Below are 22705 nucleotides of genomic sequence, written 5' to 3'. Positions count from 1 at the left end.
GCTGGAAAGCTTACAACTTGTGCTCATTCTTTCTCTCCCTACAAGAAATAAAAATTATGGAGGGATGGAAAAAAAAAAAAAAACACGTTAAAGCAGCGTCTTTTACACTTCAAGTGAAATAACAGGCTAAAACGTGATGTCGTTACCACAGTGTGAAATGGCTTTCAAACAATGGGAAGACATGAAAGTGGATGCCACAAATGATAAGTAAAATGTTTCCCAGAAAGACAGCAGTTTCATTACAGGAGGTAAAATATAAGCGCATCTTCAAAAAGCAAATACATTTGGACTGTAAACAGGGGTCCAAAGGATTGTTCAAAGGCTCACCATTTGACTCCAGTGCTCATACATAACAAATATCGTTTTGTTCTGTGTCATTCTACCCATATATAACAGCCACTTAGTGGGGTTCAAAGACGAGTAACAGAATAATTGAGAAAAGGAAATCAAATGGTTTATGTCAGCAGTGAAATTTCCATTGAAGAAAAGGCTACTAAAACCTGGTTAACCTGACCTTAAAAGAATAAAAGTTAGAAGAGCTCTAGTGAAGGTACCTAAGATTAAGGGAGACCCTTACTTCTGCATTGGTATAAGAGCAGGCCATAGTTACAGCAGAAAAATAAGAGTGCAGGGTGGTATTTCTTCAGACAGAGCGTAATCAGCATGTGGCATTCCCAGAGCAGGGCGCAGGCAGCTGTGGGAGCAGCAAGAGGCAGGAATTAATGTGCCCTCGGCAGCTCTCAGTCAGAGCAGGCGCTCATGCGGCGGCTCTGGGTGGCAGGTGATCACCAAGGGGACTGGAAGAGAAAATCCCCCGAGAAGGCTGCATAATAACCTCTGAAGCACCAGGATCTGACACCTGCCAGAGCTGGGTATTGACGGTGATAGTGTTTGTGTCATTGCTTCTGATTAGGTTACTTCACAGCTGAGGTTTTTCCCTTTAAACTGGGAATTCCCCTGACCCAAAGCCCAAATAACATGAGCAGAAGAGGCTTTGTGCCAAGAACTAAAAAGCACACAGGTTCAGAAAATGATACAAGTGCCTGCTGGGAATAAAATATTCCAGAGCAGAATATGACCATGATTTCACCGTTTTCTTAGCCGGAGGGGCAGAGTACCTGCAAGTGCTTCACCCCAGCCTACTGCATGCCCAAAGCTCTCCACACCTCAGCCACGCTGCCTGACACAGCCCCAGCCCTAGGAGGGAAGCCCCCCAGACGTCCAGTCTTTCTGGGCACGTGGAGTTTAAAACACTTGTTGTCTCTGGCAGAAGGAAATCAGCCCGTCATAGGTAGTTGTTCAGTGCTGGAAGCAGTACGTTGCTCCGATCGGTGGCTGGAAGAGCTACCAGGGCCATCCAGCTGCAGAAGAGCTAACAGATTTGAGTATTAGGCTCCTGGGCATCTCTGCTGGCACAAAGCTGTCTGTAGCAGGCATCAAAACTGTTAGTTACTGTCATGGGGAACTTGATGTAATTAGCTGCTGAGGGAACACATGTACAGCACTGGCACGGGGTAGGTAAACGGGGAGAGGAAGCAAACGAGGGCAAGAAAACCCAAGCACGAACCAGCACTGCTTGGGGATGTGTCAGTTTCATCCTCCACATCTTTCCTGACCCTCTTTGACAAGAAATCTGAGGTTAGCCCAAAATTTAGTAACAGTTTGTTTGTTGTTTCGCTGCTTGAGATCAGTTGAAACAAGTGACAGTCTCTTAACGCCAGTATCATTAAGGTAAAAATGACCAACAGAAAGCCTTCCTTCATCTCAAACCAAGATCCTCCCATGTTCTTTCGGTACCTGTTAAAATTAGCCTTGACCTATTGAGGTGACTCATTGTGACAGACAAGAGAAAAATTCCACATTGTCAAAAAGCAGCTTTGAAATGTGCTTAAACTCAGGAGAAAATTGCAATTTGGGGAGCTAATTCTCATTTCTCGCTGACTGCAGTTTTCACAGATTTTAATTAGATATCTATCATTCTGATAATCACTACTGTAATTACAGAGACTTATGAAATGCTGGAAGTGGCTCTTTGTTATTCAAGGTTCACTTGGAAAAAAAAAGACAGAGACGGTCGCTGCGGTGACCCAAGTCATTGTGGTGACCCAAGCTGGGCTGTGATGGAGTTGCATCTGTACAAATCACAATTTGGTTTCGCATTTTGCTGCTGCAAAAATTAATCTTAACCAATGAGTTCTTCCCCTGGGACACACAGCCTGTGATTTACCTGCAGGTACACACTGCAGTTACTTTCCATCACTAAAATACTGATAGGTATGTGAACCGTGTTCCCCAGAGCACGTAGGAGAGCACAGAAGGCAACACTGACCTCAACTGTATTTGCTAAACACCATTAAATTCAGAAGAGGATAAAAGGTGTGAGTATGAGAAGGATTTTATCCTCTTTGATAAAATAATTGGTTTACATTGGATTTAATAACTTAGAAAAAACAAACTCATTAATAGAGAGATGCTTACTGTCTCACCGATAGATCAGATGAAAACCAAGTCTCACTTAGCAGCATAACGCAACATATACTGAACATTTCCAGCAAGATGGACGTGTGCTTATTTGACTTAAATCTACGTTCAGGAAGCAGACCTTACCAGCAGCTTCAAGTACAAGTACAAAACAAGTATTTGTGTGAAATGTTTTAAATAATGTGCATTAATGAGCATAAGCCTTCCCCACTAATACCACACAGACATGGAGAACACTTTACAAGAGAGTACAACAGGCCCTATAAGCTGCAAAGAGAATCTTACATTATGAAGCAAAAAATATACACAACTAATCAATCTGGGACTATGAAAACCATGCAGCTCCTGATTTTGACACAAGTGTTGTGCTATTAAATAGAACAATTCTATTAAATCAAGAAGATCCTTCAGGGGATCCATGTATTTTGCTTTTCTTCTAAAAAAAACAATGCTCAAGACCACATGGCTAAAAGAATTCATTAGAAATGGAAAATCAGCCTCACATCCACAAGGGATTCCAAATTTTCAGGATCACTATTCCATTAATTCTGTCTTTTGTCTAGCAAATGGATCGCTAGGAAAAGTTTTGACTTGTTACCATGATACTCCGTGCCAGTCATTTGCTCCCATAATCATCGGCAGAGCACTGCTCTGCTTTGCCCACGCAGCTCAGGAGTCACCAGAGGCTGTTCTTGCCCTTTCATCAAGACTCAAACCTAACTAAGTCCAATAAGAAAAGAGAAAGTCCTCCAAAACAAGGACTAAGTCACTCTGAAATATAATTTCTTCCACCAGGAAACTTATTCCAACACCAAATACAAAACTGCGAGCTCAATTCAGTGCTGTAGAAACCCAGTGCAATGTGACTCTCTAGCCTAAAATCCAGCCAGCTTTGGTAAATTATCATCACTATGTATTATTTGTTGCATTGAGAAGCCTTAGTTATGAAATGGCTCATGACTGCCTCAGTTGGATCACACACACACAGACCTTACTGTCTTGGAGGTAAGATTATCTTCCTATTTATGAAAATATAAATAATTCTGTATATAGTTATCCTGATTAAAAAAAAAAAAAAAGCTAGAAATATGAAAATACCACAGATTATCAGGTATGAGGCACTATTATAAAAGCTGTGATAGATACAACTCAGTATGAGAATTGCTCTTGGAAATAGCCAAAAACCAACCAAACAATATGTCACACATCTGCTTCATTCTGCTCTGTGCTGGGAAAAATGAGAAGCTCCCACAGCGCAAAGACTTTTATTTGTTTGTGTCCTTCAAGCCATCTGAGCTTTGGGGACACATGCTGAAGACTTGAGGTCAATACTAAATATTGTCTAGGTCAACTGTGCAAGTCCAACATTGTTCCTGAAAAGGGAAAAAAAAAATTTCCTTAAAGCAGCCTCTAGGCTTTTATTTTGCCCTTTCCTAAGGGAAGATGGTTAAGCAGATATTATTTAACAAGTTTTCAAATTAACTATTTGGGCAGCAAAATATTATTTAACATAGATTTCATATTTCTTTTCAAAAAGAAAGCTTCAGAATAGAAATATTATCCTTTAACCCGTGCTCTGTAGCTCATGCCTCATTTCGACAACTGCATATTTTGGTTATAGCTTTCTATATTCTTACTTTTGTCTGGCACTGTGCCGTGGAGCAGATAGATTGAGAGATGCAGCAATACACATAACCTTTAGCTTAGCTGTTATCACAAGGAAAACAGTTACTGTTGCTATGGTTGTTTGGTCAAACTGTCACCCCATATCAGCATTGTTAGCATTCACACTTGATAAAAAGATATCTTTAAAAAAATAAAAAAATAAAAAGAAGGAGAAGAGCCAGAAACATAAAGCAAAATGCTCTCTAAAAGGCAGCCCAATTCTCATCTAATCTCTTTTAAAAATCTGCTGTGCTGATGCTAGCCTATATGCCTATCACTGAAATCATATAAGACTTCAAATAATGGAAAAGATAGGTAGAATATAATGACAAATAGAACATCAATGTATATTTTTTCTGGTTACAGTGATGTTACATATTTATTTGCAAACCACCCATAAGGTATTTTCAAGGTCAGGAAGAACACTGGCTGAAAAAAAAAAGAAAAACAAAAAAAAACAGGGATGATCTTCAAGCACATCTAAACTGTGTTAAATCTCTGTGCTATACACTCTGCAAACTGAAACCAGCCCCGTATGAGCCTATTATTTCTCAGCATCGCGTTAGTCCTGTGGCACATAACCTTGTGAACCACTCAGCTTTCTGAATAGCTACCCCTGGCCCTAAAGCCATACCATCATCAACTTGTATGATTAGACTTGGAAATTCAAATTAAACTTTGTTTCAAACGCAGCTGTACACAGCAAGTGTTTGAAAGTATTCCTGCAAGGTACATTGTTAGACAGTTCAACAGTCTAAACAGTGAAATGCATAAGCCAAAACAAAATTAAACAAATCCCACAACAAACCCATTCACTTGAGCTCAGATAAAAGCTCAGAGTGCTTTTTGTTCACAGACTTCATGTTGTTCCAGTTGCCACCCCCCAGCAAGGGCCAAAGAGGATTACATGAAGAGCAAGGCTCCCATTAGCATAAATCCACTGCACACCCCCAACGCATATTGACAATGTGCTGTTTTCCTCATCTCTCCCATCCCCATCCATTTTCTATACAAATGCTCAAAGCCAGTCTCTGTGTTTCTGCTATGAGGGCAGTGAAGATATGGCACAACCCTGGGGTCTGTCCTCTCCACCCACCCCTCACCATGCTTCCATCACACGCTTCCTTTCCTTCATGGTTCGAGGTACACAGAAAACATCAGCAGCACCAATCCTGCATTTCCCCTATTCCCATTTTGCACTTGTACCTGGGGAGCTAAGTGCAGTGAATCACTGGGGCTGTTTCTCCTGCAGGTGATGCCCATCACCATCGTCACGGAGGCTGCCTGCTAAAGGCAAACACGTGCTGTGTTGGTAAATAAGGCAGGAGAATTTTCTGCCTAGCACAACTCTAAAAGGCAAGATGCAAAACCAGTGCACTCCCATTCTCAGTCTCAGCCTTTTTAACACCCAGCTAAACGTTTCTTACCAGGGACCAAGAGTGCAATGACAGCACACCATCTTGAGACTTCTGTAATGAACATCATCTGCCTCTTGGTGTTCACCATGGTCCAAGTCCTCAGAGCACTTCTCTGTACCTGCAGCGTGCTGAGGCACTCTGCACATCCAGCTGCATCTGCAGCAAGAGACAGCAGGTTGCTAGAGGAGTCTGTTTTCCTAAAATTCATTTGCTCTGCTGTCTTCAGGAAATAGGATGCCTGCTTCTGCCCTTCCAGGTATAATGGAGTCAATATTTTATCTGTTGCCTTTGTGTGAAAGGGTGAGAAAGGTTGGTTTATTCTGCTCTGTGGCTAAGGCAGAGGACCTGGGCATGCAGACAAACTATTGCTACAGATAAACAAGTGCACATGTAAATAAAAGTGGGCTTCATTAAAAATGGTGACACGTGATATTCTTTCAGATGTTTTCAGACAGACCCCTCTTGTTTTACCTAACTAAAACCAGCAGCTTCTTTTAGTGCTGTCCTAAAAATTCATCATAAAATGGTGGCTTAGTCACAGTTGTCACCCAGTTGGAAGTGACAGCTACGGCTTTGCCTTGACGTACTGCTGCAATCCAGCTAGCCAGCTCATTGGTGAAGATTGATTAATACACACTCCAGCAGCACTAAAATACAATAAATAAATAAATAAATAAATAAATAAAATGTTTTTATTAAAAAGCTGTAGTTTGAAAGCTACAGAGTAGCAACTTGCCCTGGTAACACACGTGTGCTGGTCAAGTACACTACCTGGTTTTGGCTCCATCCTAAGGCTTCAGGTCTCAGAGAAGTCTCACTCTTGATCACTACAATACAGAAGTTCCCACATGCATGTTTTGGAAGGCTAAGGGGAGCTGTATGCTGACAGGTAAAGATTTGTATCGTTTTTGGAGAAGTGAGGGGCAGGCCATAACAGGCTCTCTGGAAGCACTAACAGCACAGTATATTTAAGCATAAATAATCACTTCTATCAGCAGGGTAGGCAAAACTGCCACTTGCTCTGACATTAACGCATTTATTGAGTTAGTGTTCCTGAACTCGGTGCGCTAATTTATTTTTTACAGTGATTAGACCCCACAGGGAGCACACAAGAGCGAAGGGGTGACGCTGACCACGTAGCTGATGAGCAGCTTTTCCCCCAGTTCATTACAAGACAGTTGGCAAAAACATTCTCCTCTCACACACGGTGCTAGTGTCACTTACCAACTCAGGAAAATCAAATGCAAAAGAAGAAATGCATCCAAGGCACGAAGGGAAGAAAGTCCAAGCAAATACCTATTTATAATGCTACTGCGGATCTAGCTCAGACATATCCGTCAGGCAAAAGGGTACGAACAAGCATTTTGTTCTCAATTCTCTTTTTCTTTCTCTCTGATATAAACTTGAGGCTCTACAGAAAAAAACAAAAAGCTACTTCAGCTCTCATCAAATCTCAAAACAATTTTCAGCTATAAGAGATCTCTGTGTTGTGGAATACAACATAATAAAACCCAAGTATGATATGTTGCTCAGCTTAAACTATCCCTCTAAGTCTGCCTGAGCCTTCTGTTAGCCATGCCAAGCTGAGCTCTGTGAGTCTCCCTCCCAGTTTCTGCAAGCCTGTAAGAAACTCCCTTGGAAGGTAAAAAGGTGTGTGTGGCAGGGGGTTAGGTTTGGGTTGTTGGGGTTGGGGTTTTTTTTGGTTGGTTGGTTGTTTTCTGAGTACACTGGTATCCTTTACGTGCTATAAAATTAAAGCAATTGCAGACCATTTTCTAAAGCTAGGAGCCAGTTAGGAAAACCGCTACAGCAATAGAAGGGAAATAAATTAGGAAAAGACAAAAACATAAGGAATGGAAACCTAAGAAAAAATATCCTGCTGTGGCATTACATATTTGAATGAGGATAAGAAATGGCAAACGCTAAGTCAGCCCTAGTATGTCAAGCTGTTGAAGTTACTTAATGCATCATGGAAGGAAAACCAGAGACAGGCACAAAGGGGGGAGAGGAGAAGCTGAAACATGAGGATAATCATAGGGTCAGGAAGAATGGAGATGAGCTCTGAGCTGTCTGAATAGTGCTGGACCATACACAGGTACAGCTACTGAAGAATGAGATGTTATTAAGGAAAAATAGTGGAACAGGGTGAATGGCCACCCAAACTTCCTTAGGCTCTTCTTCCAACTCTGTCTGAGCATGTTGATCTTTAGGATCTTTGCTTATCACAAATAAGCAGTAAGTTCTGTTTATTTTTTCAAGCCTTTTCACAATGCAAAGTCTAGCACAGCGCTCAGTCCTTTGCTGAGCTGGAAAATTAGCACCGTGGCTGTATGAGGACTTCTTACAAATGCTTAGTAGATGGCTCTGCTCTCCCTGCTCCTGCTTCCAGCCCGCAGGATCAGACCTTGCCCTGACCCAGAGCTGTGGGACCACGTTGCCGCAGTGGGTGCCCAGCTCTGCCGTGACGTGGAGCATGGGTGGGCTCGGGGCTGGCACCACACAGCGCAGACCTGCTCTAGCTCCTCTTATGCATCCCTCGCTTTGTTCTGGCTTTCACTGCTCACCCAAGAACAACCCCAGGAAGAGAGGCAGTGAGGCCGCTCATGGCACCGTGGCAAGCAGCAGGCAGTGGCTGCCACCAAGACTTTCAAGAGAATTTTGACAAGATCTTGTCCTCAAATGCAACCATTCATATGCTTCAGCAGCAGATGCTTTCGAGGTTATCCCCTAAAGCAAAGAGCTTACTAAACAACCAGCCAGACCCTCCTTTCTGAGAACTGCTTCTCCATAACATTAGCCAGTGGTGTAGCATTGTGTCTTCCATTTCTCTCCCATGCTGCTGTTTATCATTACTATCCATAGTCTTCCTCCATGCCAATTTTTACCAGGAAATGTCAGGCCCGATCCACACAGCGTTAAAATGCAATCGTTTTCCTAAAAGCAGAACAACTCAACTACCCTAGGCTGGAAGGGAAAATCTAGCTGCCTGCAGTAACACCCACGGCCATCACCCACCCACACCCATGGCCAACCCATACCGAGGCCCTTGGTCAGCCAAGGGTGCAGTGCCAAGAGCTTAAGCAAAACACAAATGTTAGGCAAATGTCAGCTTGCAAGGAAAGGTTCAGGTTGGAAAAGCTTATAGCTGCTCCTCTACAACATTTAAAAGGAAAGCTGTACTTAACTTCACCTGGCAGAGGTTTGGCAGTGTCCAAGGCACAGCTGCAGAACGAGCCACACATAGGACAGGCACTTATCTGTCATTACAACACCGCTAGGATTTACCTAACAGACTATGAAAGGCATCGCAGACACATGCATTTCTAAATTTGGGAGGGCACACATCTTCTTCTGCATCTTGTCTGACTCATGATGCAGAAGACAGAAGAAAAAAAAAAAAACAATGTAAATGGTAACCTAGTCCATGTAAACCAGGATTTTGCTCTTAATGTCGAAAAAGGTTACTTTTGCTGTATGCTTTTACAGACATGAGGACCAAGGGGTGAAAATTGAAATTTGTTAATTACAAAGCAGAACTAAAGAACTGTTACCTAAAAGGGAATTAATCCACTAAGTTATAGACAGTGATACTGCAAATTTTCTATGACATGGAGTATTTAAATGAATGCCAATGTTTTTGTAAAGGATGTTTTTCCACTGAGCCCCATTTATTTATTTTGGTGTGGGTCGCAAAACTCCCTATTTGCTATGAAATCCCAGATGACACTGTACCCCTTCCACTGCGCAGCAGAATTGGACCAGATCATAAAGCAGAAGCATCACTTCACCTTTTTTTTCTAAAGCACAAATCCCAAAATAGTAAAGTGAGGGAATTTTGAATGACACACAAACCTTTTTATCCAGAAAAAGTTTTCTGTCTAAACCTCTCATCTGGTAGGACTAGTAGGAGCTCTTTGATTTGATTAAATCAGGCTAGTAAGGACAGAGGGGGTCTCTGAATGAATTCTTAATGCTGTTTCTAGCCAACATGCAAAGCGGATTTCAAGGAGACCTTCTGTTCAACTCTCCTCCATAGGAAGCTGCGATATGAGGTAGATACGTGCACAGATGGGAAAGAAAGTAGAAAGATTCCTATCACTCAGCCTTCCCCAGACTTTGACCTTCCTTCACACTTCGAAAAAAAAAATCAAAAAAAAGATAACCAACATGACTGGCCGCTAGACTTAAAGTTCCATAAGGAAAACTTGTGTGCAGGAGATATCAACCCTTCCCCAGACCTGGGCCTCTGTTCCTCCTCAGCTTCTCAGCCGCAGTGATGTGCAGCTGCATCTGCCATGAGGCATTACGTTATGTCAGCAATGTAATGCAATAAGAGATACAACTGGTTCTGGCACGTAAGAAAATGACAAATCAGTCTGGAGAATTTGAAGAGACAGTTTTCTGGAGGAACGCAGGTGCAGAAGCTGGGCTTTAACAAAAGTTCTTTCAAATGCAGGAAGTAAACAATAAAAAAAGGCCATTTTACCCTAAGTAGATTTTAGAAAATGGGTTTTCTATCCAAATGTTTTGCTACAGCTGCAAGCTGCAGATTCAAAACCTGACAAACAACATTTCTTTCAAACTCCAAAATAAAGTGAATGGCAGAATGAAAGAGACTAAGGGCTTCATGTCCATTAGGACCCCACCACTTCATTTTAATCAGGAATCAAGAAAAGACTGTAATAAATTGTCCAGAATATGGCTGTATCTCTCACTGAGTTTTTGCTATAGGTTCAACCATTTCACGTGTTTAGAGTCGCATCCGCACATTGGAATGAGGAGTTAGCAAAGGTCTTAGTGAGACTGCAAAACTTTTAGCACAGATTATACTACCTTTGAATGGTGCTGAGAAGAGGTGGCACTCCCTTTGTTATCAGCCCACTCTGTTCTCTCCTTGGTGGCCTCTCTTGCTGGCATGAAAGGTTCTGGGTTCGGCAGTGCAAGTGTCAAAGGATCCCATTTGATCAAGGTTAAGAGATGCTTTTGCAAGAATGGACACCTTTTTTGCTTCACTTTCTCTCCACTGCCATCCAGTATATTACCTCTTTCAATAAAATAACAATTAAAAATAAGATGGAGGTTCATGCAGTTCTTCCATCATCCTGCAGGACACAAAATGAAAGATCCTGCTAACTTTCCCCTCTGAAGCATCACAGAGCCTCCTACCTAAAGCCAGGATATATCCTCCAATGGTCTGGTCAAAGCCTTCACAGCCTGAAACTCGGGCTATGAGATCCTTCAAGTGTAAAAGTGACAGAAGAAGCCCTTGTGCCAGTGGAGGGGAGGAGATGGAGAAGAGGAAGGAGAAGACTGACCTCCATCCACGTGCTGGGCTGGCCCTGCTGGGTTGTTCCTCTCTCTGTACATCTTCTGCTGACACCACGGGGAGCTGAGCACCAGGAGCAGGAAAATACAGAACATCAATGCTACAATGAAAAATAAGAGCAAATTATTATTTTTATATTAAAAAAACAAAAAACACACCAGCAACGAGAATTAGCATGAGAAGATGTGTGCTGACTTGACCCAAACACCCCAGATACTTTGGACATGTGAATTTCGTACTTCAGTATAGACTGACTTGCTAATGTTTTGCCAGTACTAGAGATAATTTTTCAAATCATATTATGCGTACAGCATTAATTATGCTTTCAGCTTACATTGCAGCAGAACTGCACAGTTTGCATTTTATTATTTTTTTTTAAAGGAGGCGAAGAAAAGAAAAAAAATGTAGGCAATAACATGTCAAAACTGATTTATCAGAGATGCAGATAACTCCCGACATGGGGGGCATCTTAACTCACAGGATGCGTATGTATCATCAGTTAGACACACAACAGGTGTTACTCTTGGAAAGTTACTACTGGCAGGAACCGTCGTCACAGGATGTGATACTGCTTGAAGTGTCCTCAGTCGCTGCTTCTAAAGTTTTCTGAACATGAAAAATACTGGGACATACAATAAGGGGTTCACTGGCCTAACAAGGATTTATTTTTCCACTCACTGGCACGCTGATTTAATTAAATAAGATACCAAACTAATTAACAAGCCCTACTAATAAAACCCACTACCTATTAGCATATGAAGCTAAAGCAATTTCTTCCTGTGACTATTTATGAGCAGTTGGTAAGCGTTTACACAGAAACAGCACTAAAAAACGCCATTGTTTGTGGACCAAGTAGACAGGAAATTGAATGCTCTGTTTTAAATCACATCTTTCTAAATGTATATATATCCAGTGAGAATTAAAAGGGGAAAATTCCTGTAAATAAGGATGAAAAACAAAATGTGTCCTGTTTGCAAAGCCACTTGAGCCAACCATGTCCACACGTACTTAGAAAAACGTCCCCACGCCTTGGTGGCCCTGCAGACCATGACAGATGCATCAGACATCAAGGCCATAGCAGTAACAGGCCCTGTTAAAACTAAGGGCACATTTAAGCCCGTTCAGTTTTGTCACAAATCCTCATAAATTAAGAAGACTTAATTAGCTACCCCCCTCCTTTAAGCAGGAAGGCAGAGAGCACCGGTGCCGGCTCAGCCACCCAGGATGCTTCCTGCAGCGATGAGCCCCGTGCACATCATCGCCAAGAGTATTTCAGACCGACCCAGGCGATCTAATTTTGCAAACATCCCTGAAAGAGAGGATCATTATTCAGGAAACATTCTCTCCCAAGTGGTAGGCACAGTTTCATTTATCATCTTCTGTTAATTGCTGTCTCCAACCGTCTCGTTCCACGCTGGCGAGCAAAAGAGAAGCTTTCCAGGACGAGGCTCACCACCACAAGAAAATAGATGCAATTAGACCTTATATTTTTCACTCTTACAGGAATCTGTGAATTTTATTCCCACTGAACCCAATCTCTTCCCTCTGGGGGGGCAGGAAGAAGCTGCTGTAGGATTTGTCCCAGTTGTTCAGATGGGAAGCAGGGGTGAATAGAGATGCCAGGAGGATGGAAGCACTGGACACAGCCTCACTAGCAGTATGGAAGATTTTTCTCCCAGCATCGTACCTAATGTATACGCCCCCTATCGTAACTAATGTATACTGCTTATGCCAGGGTAGTAGAAAGTAACAGAAAGCCTTCCAAACCATGAGAAAACTTGGTGTTTTCCAGAAACTTCTGGACTCCCCAGAGAATTTCATCCAGACTCCATCCAAAATGAAAACGCTGCAACATATTTGCCATTCCTTGAGAGTTCCCAAATAAGCCAAAAGTGAAGCTGGAGGTGTATAACCAAGTCTATCTATAATTTACAAATGAAGAAGCCATCTAGCTGTGAAATTTATTAAGAGATTAAAAACACTTCTTGAACTCAGCCGTGCTGCCAGCTCCCAGCTGGCACCAGCTCCCTCCAGCAAAGCGGATGGCAACTGCACGTTTGGGGCTCCCTCACAGGGGGTATCGACTCCAATGCTGGTTCAGTAAATTTCCACTTTTACATCTTTGTGTGCAGGTGTACATATTGTGTATTTGCTTGAATGCCATCACTTGGCATAACTAAATATGTTGTTTCACACAAATCCAAGCGCACTTCTCCCCACCGGTTCTGGCTGTCTGTGCTGCTCTGACAAAGAAAGCAAGAGAAGTTTCAGGAGATTTCCCACACGAGAAAACACGGGAGCTGAACGTAAGTCTGGTGAGTTTACTGTTTGGGTGATCTTTCCGTAGAAGGAGAGCCAGCAAATGTGGAATCTACTCTTATTTTTAGCCAAGCATGTACTAATGGCAAGTATGAACAAAGTCAGCATCCTGCAGTGATGTGAGAACTGCACATCAGTAAATCACATAGGAAAAATAAATAAATAAATAAATACATATATAAAATAAGCCTTAGGATTTTGTGTCGGGGTGGTGGTGGGTCATTGCATTGGATTTTTTAATCCAGATCATTTCCATGGCTCTGCAGAATCTCCCAAGGACAGAACAGGTGGGGTTACAACCTGCAACAAGGGGCAGGAATGAAGGGAAAGAGCTGGAACTTGTGACCCAGACTTACCCCCCAGAAAGGGGACTAGCTAGGGAAGTGCTTCCCACAAAGAGAAGCACTTAACACACAAATTACAGATAATTCATGAAAAGTCTAAGTTTTTTTAAAACATGGCAGTTTGCAAATTCTGAGTGGAAACTTTAGTGAAGCAGAGATGCAGGGGCTGCTTGGCAATCAGGAAGCTTGAGATGTATCAGTAAAGGTCTACCATGTCCAAAACAATGGAGCTTAAAGCCACTTGGTGCATCTTGTATAAAAATATTTACTGACCTGCTGCTGACAAAAGTGAATGCATCCTCTTACATCAGAGACAAATTATTTTTCCCAAAAGTGATTAATCACAGCAAATAAAATCTCTCTCGCATAGGTGCTAAACAGTTATTTGTCATTTAAATTTAGAATTTGGTCTTTAAGGCAATAACTTAAAGACAATACTTCAAATGAATTTTATTGCTGAGCTCCAGTTCTAGTCTGTAGCAGATATGGTATGGTACCTACCATAGCCCTTCAGGACATCCATTTGAGATTCACCTGCCCGAACACCAGAAATTATATTTGAGATGCTGTTGAGGAAAGTCATAGGACAGAGAAAGGGAAAGAAAAAAAAAAAAAAAAGGCTGTCAAGGAAATAATTAAGAGGGGGTGGGTGGAAGGATCCCATGAGATGGGAAATACCCTCAGCACAGTTTCCAAGCTGTAGTCCAGAGGAAGGGGTGCCTTAAATCTCGGTGATGCTAGAAGATGAAGGAAAAAGGAAAAGGAAGGCCACAGGTTAGTGAGGGTGAGTCAGGAGCTGCCAGCAGGCTGGCACAGGGTCCCACCTGCCATGTCGAGGCTGCCACCTTGCCTTTAGGATGGACAAGAAGAGGCCTGGGAAAAGCTTCAAACCATGCACGTGACACAGGAAAGTGGTTTTAACAACAAGAAAGAAATAAACCCAATTCTAACATTTCTTCTTGCTCCTTGTAAAGAAATGAATTGCTACAGTCGCACACAAACAGGCAGAAGGTTCAAGGATGATTTTCTTTCTTTTTTCTTTTTTTTTTTTTTTTCCAGAAAGAAGACAGTAAGAAAAACTGTTGGCAATTGCAAGGTAACTTCTTCAAGCATCTTCAATGGTCAGACTGATCTTTTGCTAAAGACAAAGTGTTCAGACAATGTAATTTCCAAAGCTGCAGAAGACAGAAACCCAACAAACAAACAACAGCTACAAAAAACGCAGACAATATCATATCCTGGAAAAGAATCAGTAATGGATCTCAACCTAATATTCAGCTAGTATTTTAATCATCAAGGACAGCTTCCTCCCAGTGTCCTGAATTCCATAAATCAGAGCCATTTTTAATGAGAATAGCTTCCCAGCAGTTCCCTGTACATATAGCTGTGACTTCAGCTAAAAAACTCAGAATAAAAGCATACACCTAGCTCAGCAGAGGCATGGATAAAAGACATGTAGCCTGAAATTCTTCATTTTCTTCATTTCTGTTGTTGCTGTTTCTGTTTTTTTTTGTTTTGTTTTGTTTTTTCATTAGAGACTCCACCACCACTGATCTCCCTAAGGCAAAGCCTACGTGAATGCGGTCCTGAGCTTGCAGCACCTGATGCGAGCAGAAAAGTGCTTTTACAACTCCAGCAGGCTGTGAAAAGCAGCAACGGCTCAGGTACTGGCAATAGCCAACTCCTAGGCACCCCACGAAGTACCGGCCTCCTTCAAAAGAACCAAATGGAAACTTTGCAGTCTTGTTTCTCGCTTTTGAAGGCCCATCGTGGCAATGGCTTTCCGCAGGGGAGGGTTATAGGTCGGCTCTGCCAGGCCGCGGTGACCACAGGGCCTGGAGCTCCTGCAGAGCCAGCCCCGCTCCCAGCACTTCAGGCTCTCTTCCCCGTGTTGCCACCTCCTGCTCCCCGCAGAAGGGCAGGACGGTACTTCCAGCATCCTGAAATCCTACAGCCTCAGCACGTATTGAAAGCTTTGCTTGCTGTGAAACGTCCTATTTCTCTGAGTCTTGCGAGTGTTGACAACGTTGGTGTGAAGCTGTACAGTCCCCGCTACATTTTTGGTTCTTCTTAATGCCAAAATCTCCGTTTCTAAAGTCAATAAAATTAAAGAGCTCAGTGGTGCAAATATTAATCTTCTATACTATAAATATATTGATACCAACCAAAAATGCTGTCAGATTCCCAAAGCAGCTTAAGAGATATAACCAAATCCTTAATTCCTCTCGTTCTTGCTGATCCCTGGCATTTTTCACCATGCCACTCACGTTAAACTCCATCACAATGCTTAGGGGCTCCTACAAAGACACTTGGTTTCCAGAGCTATACGACTTTGCCTGGACTTGCCTTCTTAACCCCAGTGGAAAAGGCGATGGACAATATTGCACAAAAACTGTATTTTTTTTCCCCTTCAGTAAAGCACACTCCTGCATGGCACACTTGCCGACTTGCCTAAGCTTGACCTCACACCCCCTGTAAAATCTGCAGTTTGCGAGGAATACTCGTAACAGGTAAACGAAGCAAGCAGGGTCACAAAGCCCAGAACGGATTGGAAATAAAAACCTCAGGTCAGTGCCTCAGGGGGCTGCTGAAATCAGGAGTGCTTCATCTCCTTATACCAACGGAAGATTTGTTGCAGAAATACTGAAGTTTATACAAAAATATTTCTATTCAGTCTCAAATCTGCATTTCGGTCACCCCCATCCCAGACAAATGTGTCATTTTAAAATATATCATAAAACTCAATCTCTGCTCTATGGCTCTCCCCTTGCCACCATAATTGCCAGCATAATACTATTTGCTTGAAAGAAGTTACTCCCAATATATACCGGTGTAAGAAAGAGAAAAATCACTCCAAATGATTTATTTAGAAATGAAAAATAGGGGATCTGTAGATTTTATATCTGGGACTTGCATCTAGTGTACAGAAGGAAGAATGTATGGATAGATTTAATCTAGACCAATACTAGAAATTTCGTGTGACCTGAATTCTTATCAATGCAACTCTGCGGGTCCTTCTGCAGATCAAAGGAAAGCTGGAAAAGCTAGGAATGGGAGCCAAAGTGATACAAAATTAGTACAATTGTTGTTTGGATTTTTTTTTTCCTCCCCTAGCATTCAAAAGGGTTTTATTGTTTTGTTTTGTTTTGTTTTTAAGGGATCAATTCCCTAATAGGACTGAATTATGCACATCTCATTTACTGGAAGAAAACATGAGAAGAGTGGCTTACTGGAAGGGAAACTTATAAGAAAGGCTAAATTGGATCTCAAATAGCTGTTGTAACATAGCTATTCTTTATTTGGTTTTGACATTTTTTCAGTTGTCTCTGGAAAAGTACATTACACAGGAGGAACTGCTGATGAATTTTTGACAGTAAGCCTGTTTTTTTTAAAAGGCACCTTGTAACACAGTCTCCAAACTTTATATCATAATTGTATGATAGCTCAAATATTCCGGGAATCGTGCAAAATTAGCGTTCTTTCACATGCAATCTGAAACATTCGCTGGTTGTCCATACATAACTGCTCAACAAAGGTGGTTTTGTCAGCAGAGTTTTTGAGAATAAAACAGGAGGAGGTCCAAGAAAATTGCATCAACTCTGCAAGCCCAGTCAGGAAGGGCTAAGCCACAATTTGATATGGGTCCGTTCCAAGCATTTCTGTGGGATTTTGTAAACCACATTTAGTCTGGGACACTATCAAGCCTCAGCATCCTTTTACAGGACTGTTGGACTGTAAAGACCACACTGAAGTTGATCAAAATCAGCAATATATTTTTTTAATGTTTTATAAAATAATCTGCCTTTGGGAATTTCTTAAAAAATGAAAATCCAGACTAACACAAAGATTGCTCGGTTCTGCTCCGCAGGGACCGCGATGTAAACAAGAGGTGCTGTCACTGGCTGGGGAGCAAGCAAATACCAGGTTAACTGGGATCAACAACGAGATCCTACCTCCCATGGTTTGTAACAATGCTGATTTTGCCTTTAGGTTCAAACTCCCAATGATTTCTTCACCAAGAGGGCCTGCCAAGGAAGAACGGGGTGCTATCCATTATGTACGTGTCAGTAAGCTCTGGAAGGGAGAGAAAAAACTGAGATATTGGGAATCAACTGCAGACAGCAATGAACTCAGACACAGCCTGTAGCAATGTGTTTCATACCGTACATTGACAGAATTTTGAGTTTTGTAATTCTTGTGGAATTAGGGCTCATGGAGATGCTGCAGAATGAGCTATGGAACGAACAGATGAGAGTGACCTACACTCCACCTCCAGGTGTGTGCCATTACAGCAACCCACCCTGGGTTAAACATGACATAGGTGGTGCATCTTTCCTAGAGCAATCATTTCAGTGCTCTTCATTTACTTCGCATTTACAGTAAGGTAAAAACGCAAACAGCTGTTCTGAGTTCTTACAAATTCACACCCTACCTTCTCCCTCAGTAATGGCATCATCTGCCAACGTACCTGAAAGGAACACAGACGCATGTCAAATTTCACTAACAGGATCATGGCAGGTGTCACTTTAATTTGGAATTATGGTAATGAGCTCTTCATCAGCATTTTGCTAATCCTATCTGCAAAGTGTAAGCACTCCCACGGCTTACAAACAAGTACAGATACACCCCTGTTGGGAATATCTGCATGGCTGTGTGCTGGGCAGCTTTTGTGTGTGCTGCTTGTGCCTTTTCCTACGCACGCTTATTGATACACACCTGACAAAAAGAAGCTAACCCAAAGCACGTCTGCTGATAAGTTCCTGAAAGGTTTTTTTCTCGCAATAGCATGGCCACTGTAAATGGCTGGTAAAACACTTTGGCACGGAATACATGAAGGGCATACATTAACATACATTGATTACTTGTATTTTTAAATGTAAATGCGGTCTGCTCAGCATCTAATAGAATTATGCCCGCAGCAGTTAGTAAACATCATTGACATTCAATTCACTGGTCTGAAGTATTGCACTACATCTGATTCTGCAGTTTTTATTGGGATAATATTCATCAGGCAAACAGGAAGCTACTCCAAAACCCAGCAGGTTCTGCTTCTCAGGTTTTCAGATTTCAGACAGTTTCCCCAGGCACTGAACTCTTTACCAGAGGGTGCTGGGGATTCCTTCCACTTGTGGCACGGCACTGGTGGTGTGCACCTACGGGGGCACATCCCCAGCTCCATCTTCTCCTAACAATGGCAATTCAGGTTCTGGTTCAGCAGCACTTAGACCCATCAGCCAGTCCTCCTCGCCTCTGAGGAGAGGGTCACAGGCCATGATACATCTTCTGAAAGTATTGCAAGTGATAAAATATTGTTACTCTCACCAGTTCTCTTCCCAGCCAGTAAGCGGATGGTGTCATGCTACCTCTGGCTGCTGCCAAGCTGCCTGAGCCCTTGTCACAGCCACCTGCAAGAGAGACCCCCCTGCCCCAAGCCCAAAGCACTAACTGCAGCACCACATTCACGCAGTGGTACCTAATTCCACAAATACTAACAATCCAGAGGGAAACTGGAACTATTCTTACCTGTTTCTAATTTCTTCAAACAAGCGTGTCACTGGCAGGAATTTGAAGCACGCTAACAGTGATGCCTTGCCTCATGCTATAGCTGGTGCTGTGTGCCTTTCTGGCCTCTGCTCCTAACAACACGGGCAATAATACAGTCAGTATTCTCTCTCAGCATTCAAGAGCTTCAATCAGTGTCCCAGGGCCAGCCAGCAGCAATCAAGCAGTTAAGAGCTCACAGCCAAGCTGGTGATGCACAGATTCTCATGCCCAGATGATAAATCCATAACTTTCCCCTTGTCCTAATAGGAGACTCACCTTTTCATCCCCCCAGTCAATGCACAAACACAACTCTCTATCAGTCAATAACCCAGTGCTCTTTTGACATCCTTTTGAATCTATATAGTTAATTAAGGTACATACGCATATCCTAAATTTATACACATTAAGCCTGGATTACAAACCCCTTTCCTCACCCAGTCTGAATAACCACACAAAATATGAATATCCAGACAAAGAAAGCTGCTCTAATTCTTGTGTATTTATTTGCCTTGAGATCTGCCATCAAAGAAAAGGCTGTCAGTACTTGAGCACCAGGCCTTAAGTGATAGATTTCCAAGTGCATCATTTTTGGAGCCATTAAAGGTTATCAGGCCTATATGGTTGCTAAGAGACCATGAATCATGAAGGAAAATATAATATAATGGCAGTCAGACACTGTGATGTTTATCAGAGCATTTTCTCTGCATCTTTCTTAACAGCATCACGATTAGGATCATTTCCAATAGTTCCCATCTATTTTCCAGCTAGGTGCAAGAACGCAACTGCATTAAGTTGGCAAACATTGTTTATAATTCATATTTTGCCAAGAGTAAATGAATTTGTGGAAGTCAAGATTTGTAATTGCTGCAGCAGAATTTATTAATAAGTAAGAAGGTGTGCCTGTGTGCAGGTTTCTCTCCTGGCTATTAAATAGTATCTTCAGACTTGGAATGAAATCATCCTTCATTGATTTCAAGTATATTCTGCGATAACACAGACTGTGCTTTCAAAGAGTTTTTAAATTAAATTTGTAGCTGAGGTAATTGCTGCTGCAAAATTATGCAACCGAAGTAAAGCTTTATGCTGTAGCTTTCTTGATATTATAATTTAACTGCCTCTTTTCTAAATCATAAAAGTGGGAGATACCAGATTAGGGCAAAGCATTAGCTTATTACTGAATTATTTCATGTTTTATGCCTGGGAGTAGGTAGTGAGAGGCAAAGGGACAAACCCACAGCCCAGGGGGCACAGCGCTGCATGCCAACCCCCCCCAGGGTCTTCCCTGGGCTCACCTCCCACTGCTCGAAAAGGGTCAAGTCCAGGATCAGGAGAGGAGGGTGAATCAGCCACGCTTTCTTAGTTCCCCACGGGTAAGACCACCTATAAGGATGCACCAACAGACAGGAATAATCAAACATACTGATATTAGAAACACTTTATAGGTGTTTCTTATTTGCCACTGAGGAAACCACAGACTTGTGGACCGTGCCTACTGTAACTCCTGGTGCTAAGCCACCCATGACAACACCGGAGAGACCCTTGAAGTCAGCTTTGTTGGGTTCCAAGGTACCAAAGAGAAGCTTCCTGGCTAGAAAGCAACATTTCTCCATATAAAAATTCTAAAACATCATTTTGAATTAGATAGACTCTCCTTGGTTAATATATAAATAATATCTAGACTATGAAGACTGTAGATATCCCCACGTTAAAAAGGGGGGAACCAGACTTACTTTGCTGCAAAGCACTTCGGCCACTGCAATATCCATCAGCCAAAAGTCACAGCTCTTGTGTAGACACACTAATCTTGTCTATGTTCAGAAGAGGTCTTACTTTGGCAAAGAGTAGTAGAAGTTACACTACTGCAGCATTTTCCTACTGAAATATAATACCTGCCTTGTTTTAGAAGAACGGCACGTAACAGAAGACAAGAATGAGATAGATGGATTTGTCTCATCCGAGCTTTCAAATAAAATATCTTTGCATTCTGTGCTGGAGAGACATTTTAATGCAATTGCCAGCTGCCTTTCCCAAAACAAAGCAAAGCACTGCTAGGGTGAGGGAGGAGGCTGGAGACACACAGCAGGAGGCACCAGGCAGCCCAAGAGATCAGAGTGACATAATGCTACAATTAGCCTGCATCTGCTATGAGACTGAAATGAGGTGTCCCACAAAACCTGACCAGTGATACCTTCCTGGAACTATCCCCTCTGTGCCAGTATGTCCTTGTTGTATTAGCTTGCAGTTCTGACTCAAAGCAAGGTTTTCCTGTCCTTAACAACAACCACAAAGTCTGCCTTATGCTCTAACACTTTTGAGAACACTGGGCATTTTTACATTCATTTAACAAACCAGGACACCAGCAGGGGAGCCTGAGAGAGATCCGCTCACAGCAAAGAAAAGGGGTGGCAGTATTTCTAATTTTCCTGGCACCTGCAAAGGTGAATACACATTGATGTCTGAGCACTGTAACTTTTTAAAAGTAAATGAGCCTTGAAGATTATCTGTCAGCAAAAATGTACCCAAGGGCTTGCTTTGCAATGTTTCTTTTTTAAAGAATATTTGTTTTAACATTATTGTTGCAACCAGTCGAAGAAAAATGTAGAGCCATCATAAAAGATATGAGTAGATACCCAGTTGTTAGGGCTGGTTTAGGAACAATCATAGGAGTGATGGACTGTGTGACCCAGGAGAGGTTCCTTCCAACCCTAATGATTCTCAGAATTGATTTTCTTTTGCAACTCACTTTCAGTTAGTGCTTTAGAAAAAAATAATAATAATAAAAAGGGTTAGATCAATGCTAGCTTCAATGACACAGCCATTCCAGCTCCTGCAGCATTTTCTCACCGTGGCAATCTCTTTATTTTCTTACTTGTATGAAGACCATTCTCTACTTCTCTGTTCCTGGTTGTGCATAAAAATAAGGGGTTGAACTCCTAGTTTGCTGGACTCCAGGGTTGAATGCAACATTAATACAAATTAGTTAGCAGATAAAACTCTGAGTAAACCTCTCAGAGAGTGAGTGTATAGTTATTCTGCCCGCAGTTCAGGAGATGTGATCTTTTCATTCATTACCATGCTTGCTAAATAGAGGCTTCTCTTGCCAGAAACTAGAGCAGAACTGCACATAGAAGAGTGCTTCAATTTCTAGATGGATGCACTCTGTGAATTTAATACTGCAGGGAATCAGCCCAGTTCTGTACAAACTGGTAGTTCTACTGCTGAAGGGTGGCAGACTCTAAAGGCCAAATGTCCAGAACTTCCTCACTTTCAGTCTGCAAGTCCAACAGGAGGACACCACGATACCCCTGATTCCTTCCCTTTTCAGTCCACTGACATAAGTCATAATCAAGAAAAGAAAACTAACCCTAAACTATCTCCCCTATGCCTTTCTAACAACTTATTTCTGCCTTGTTTTTCTATAGCTTCTGCCTTTTCCTTTGCTATCCCAAGATCCAGCTGGCAAAAGGGAGCTGAAACCATCAGGCTGCATCTGTGCTACAAGGTCCTTTCATGATCAAACCTGTGGCCTGAGCCTGCTGGTGCCGAAACATTCACCGCTCACTGAGGGCCACCACACTCTGAAACACCATCTGCATGTAGGAAGACTC

The 22705-nt window shown here is 42.2% G+C and overlaps 1 protein-coding gene across 1 annotated transcript in view; it reads right to left on the bottom strand.

Moving 5' to 3' along the window:
• The window catches only part of LOC308176895 (uncharacterized protein), a 243770-nt gene that overhangs the window by 52973 nt on the left and 168092 nt on the right, over window positions 1-22705 (bottom strand). The window contains exons 18-19 of the mRNA XM_080553322.1: window positions 10880-10990; window positions 10398-10608 (exon numbers count right to left, since the gene is read on the bottom strand). Coding sequence (XP_080409448.1) covers window positions 10398-10608; window positions 10880-10990 — 322 coding nt within the window. The remainder of the gene's footprint in view (window positions 1-10397; window positions 10609-10879; window positions 10991-22705) is intronic.

Source organism: Anser brachyrhynchus (assembly GCF_964034855.1).
Source record: "Anser brachyrhynchus genome assembly, chromosome: 13".
Taxonomy (NCBI): Eukaryota; Metazoa; Chordata; class Aves; order Anseriformes; family Anatidae; genus Anser; species Anser brachyrhynchus.
This window is presented reverse-complemented; position numbering and strand designations above follow the sequence as displayed.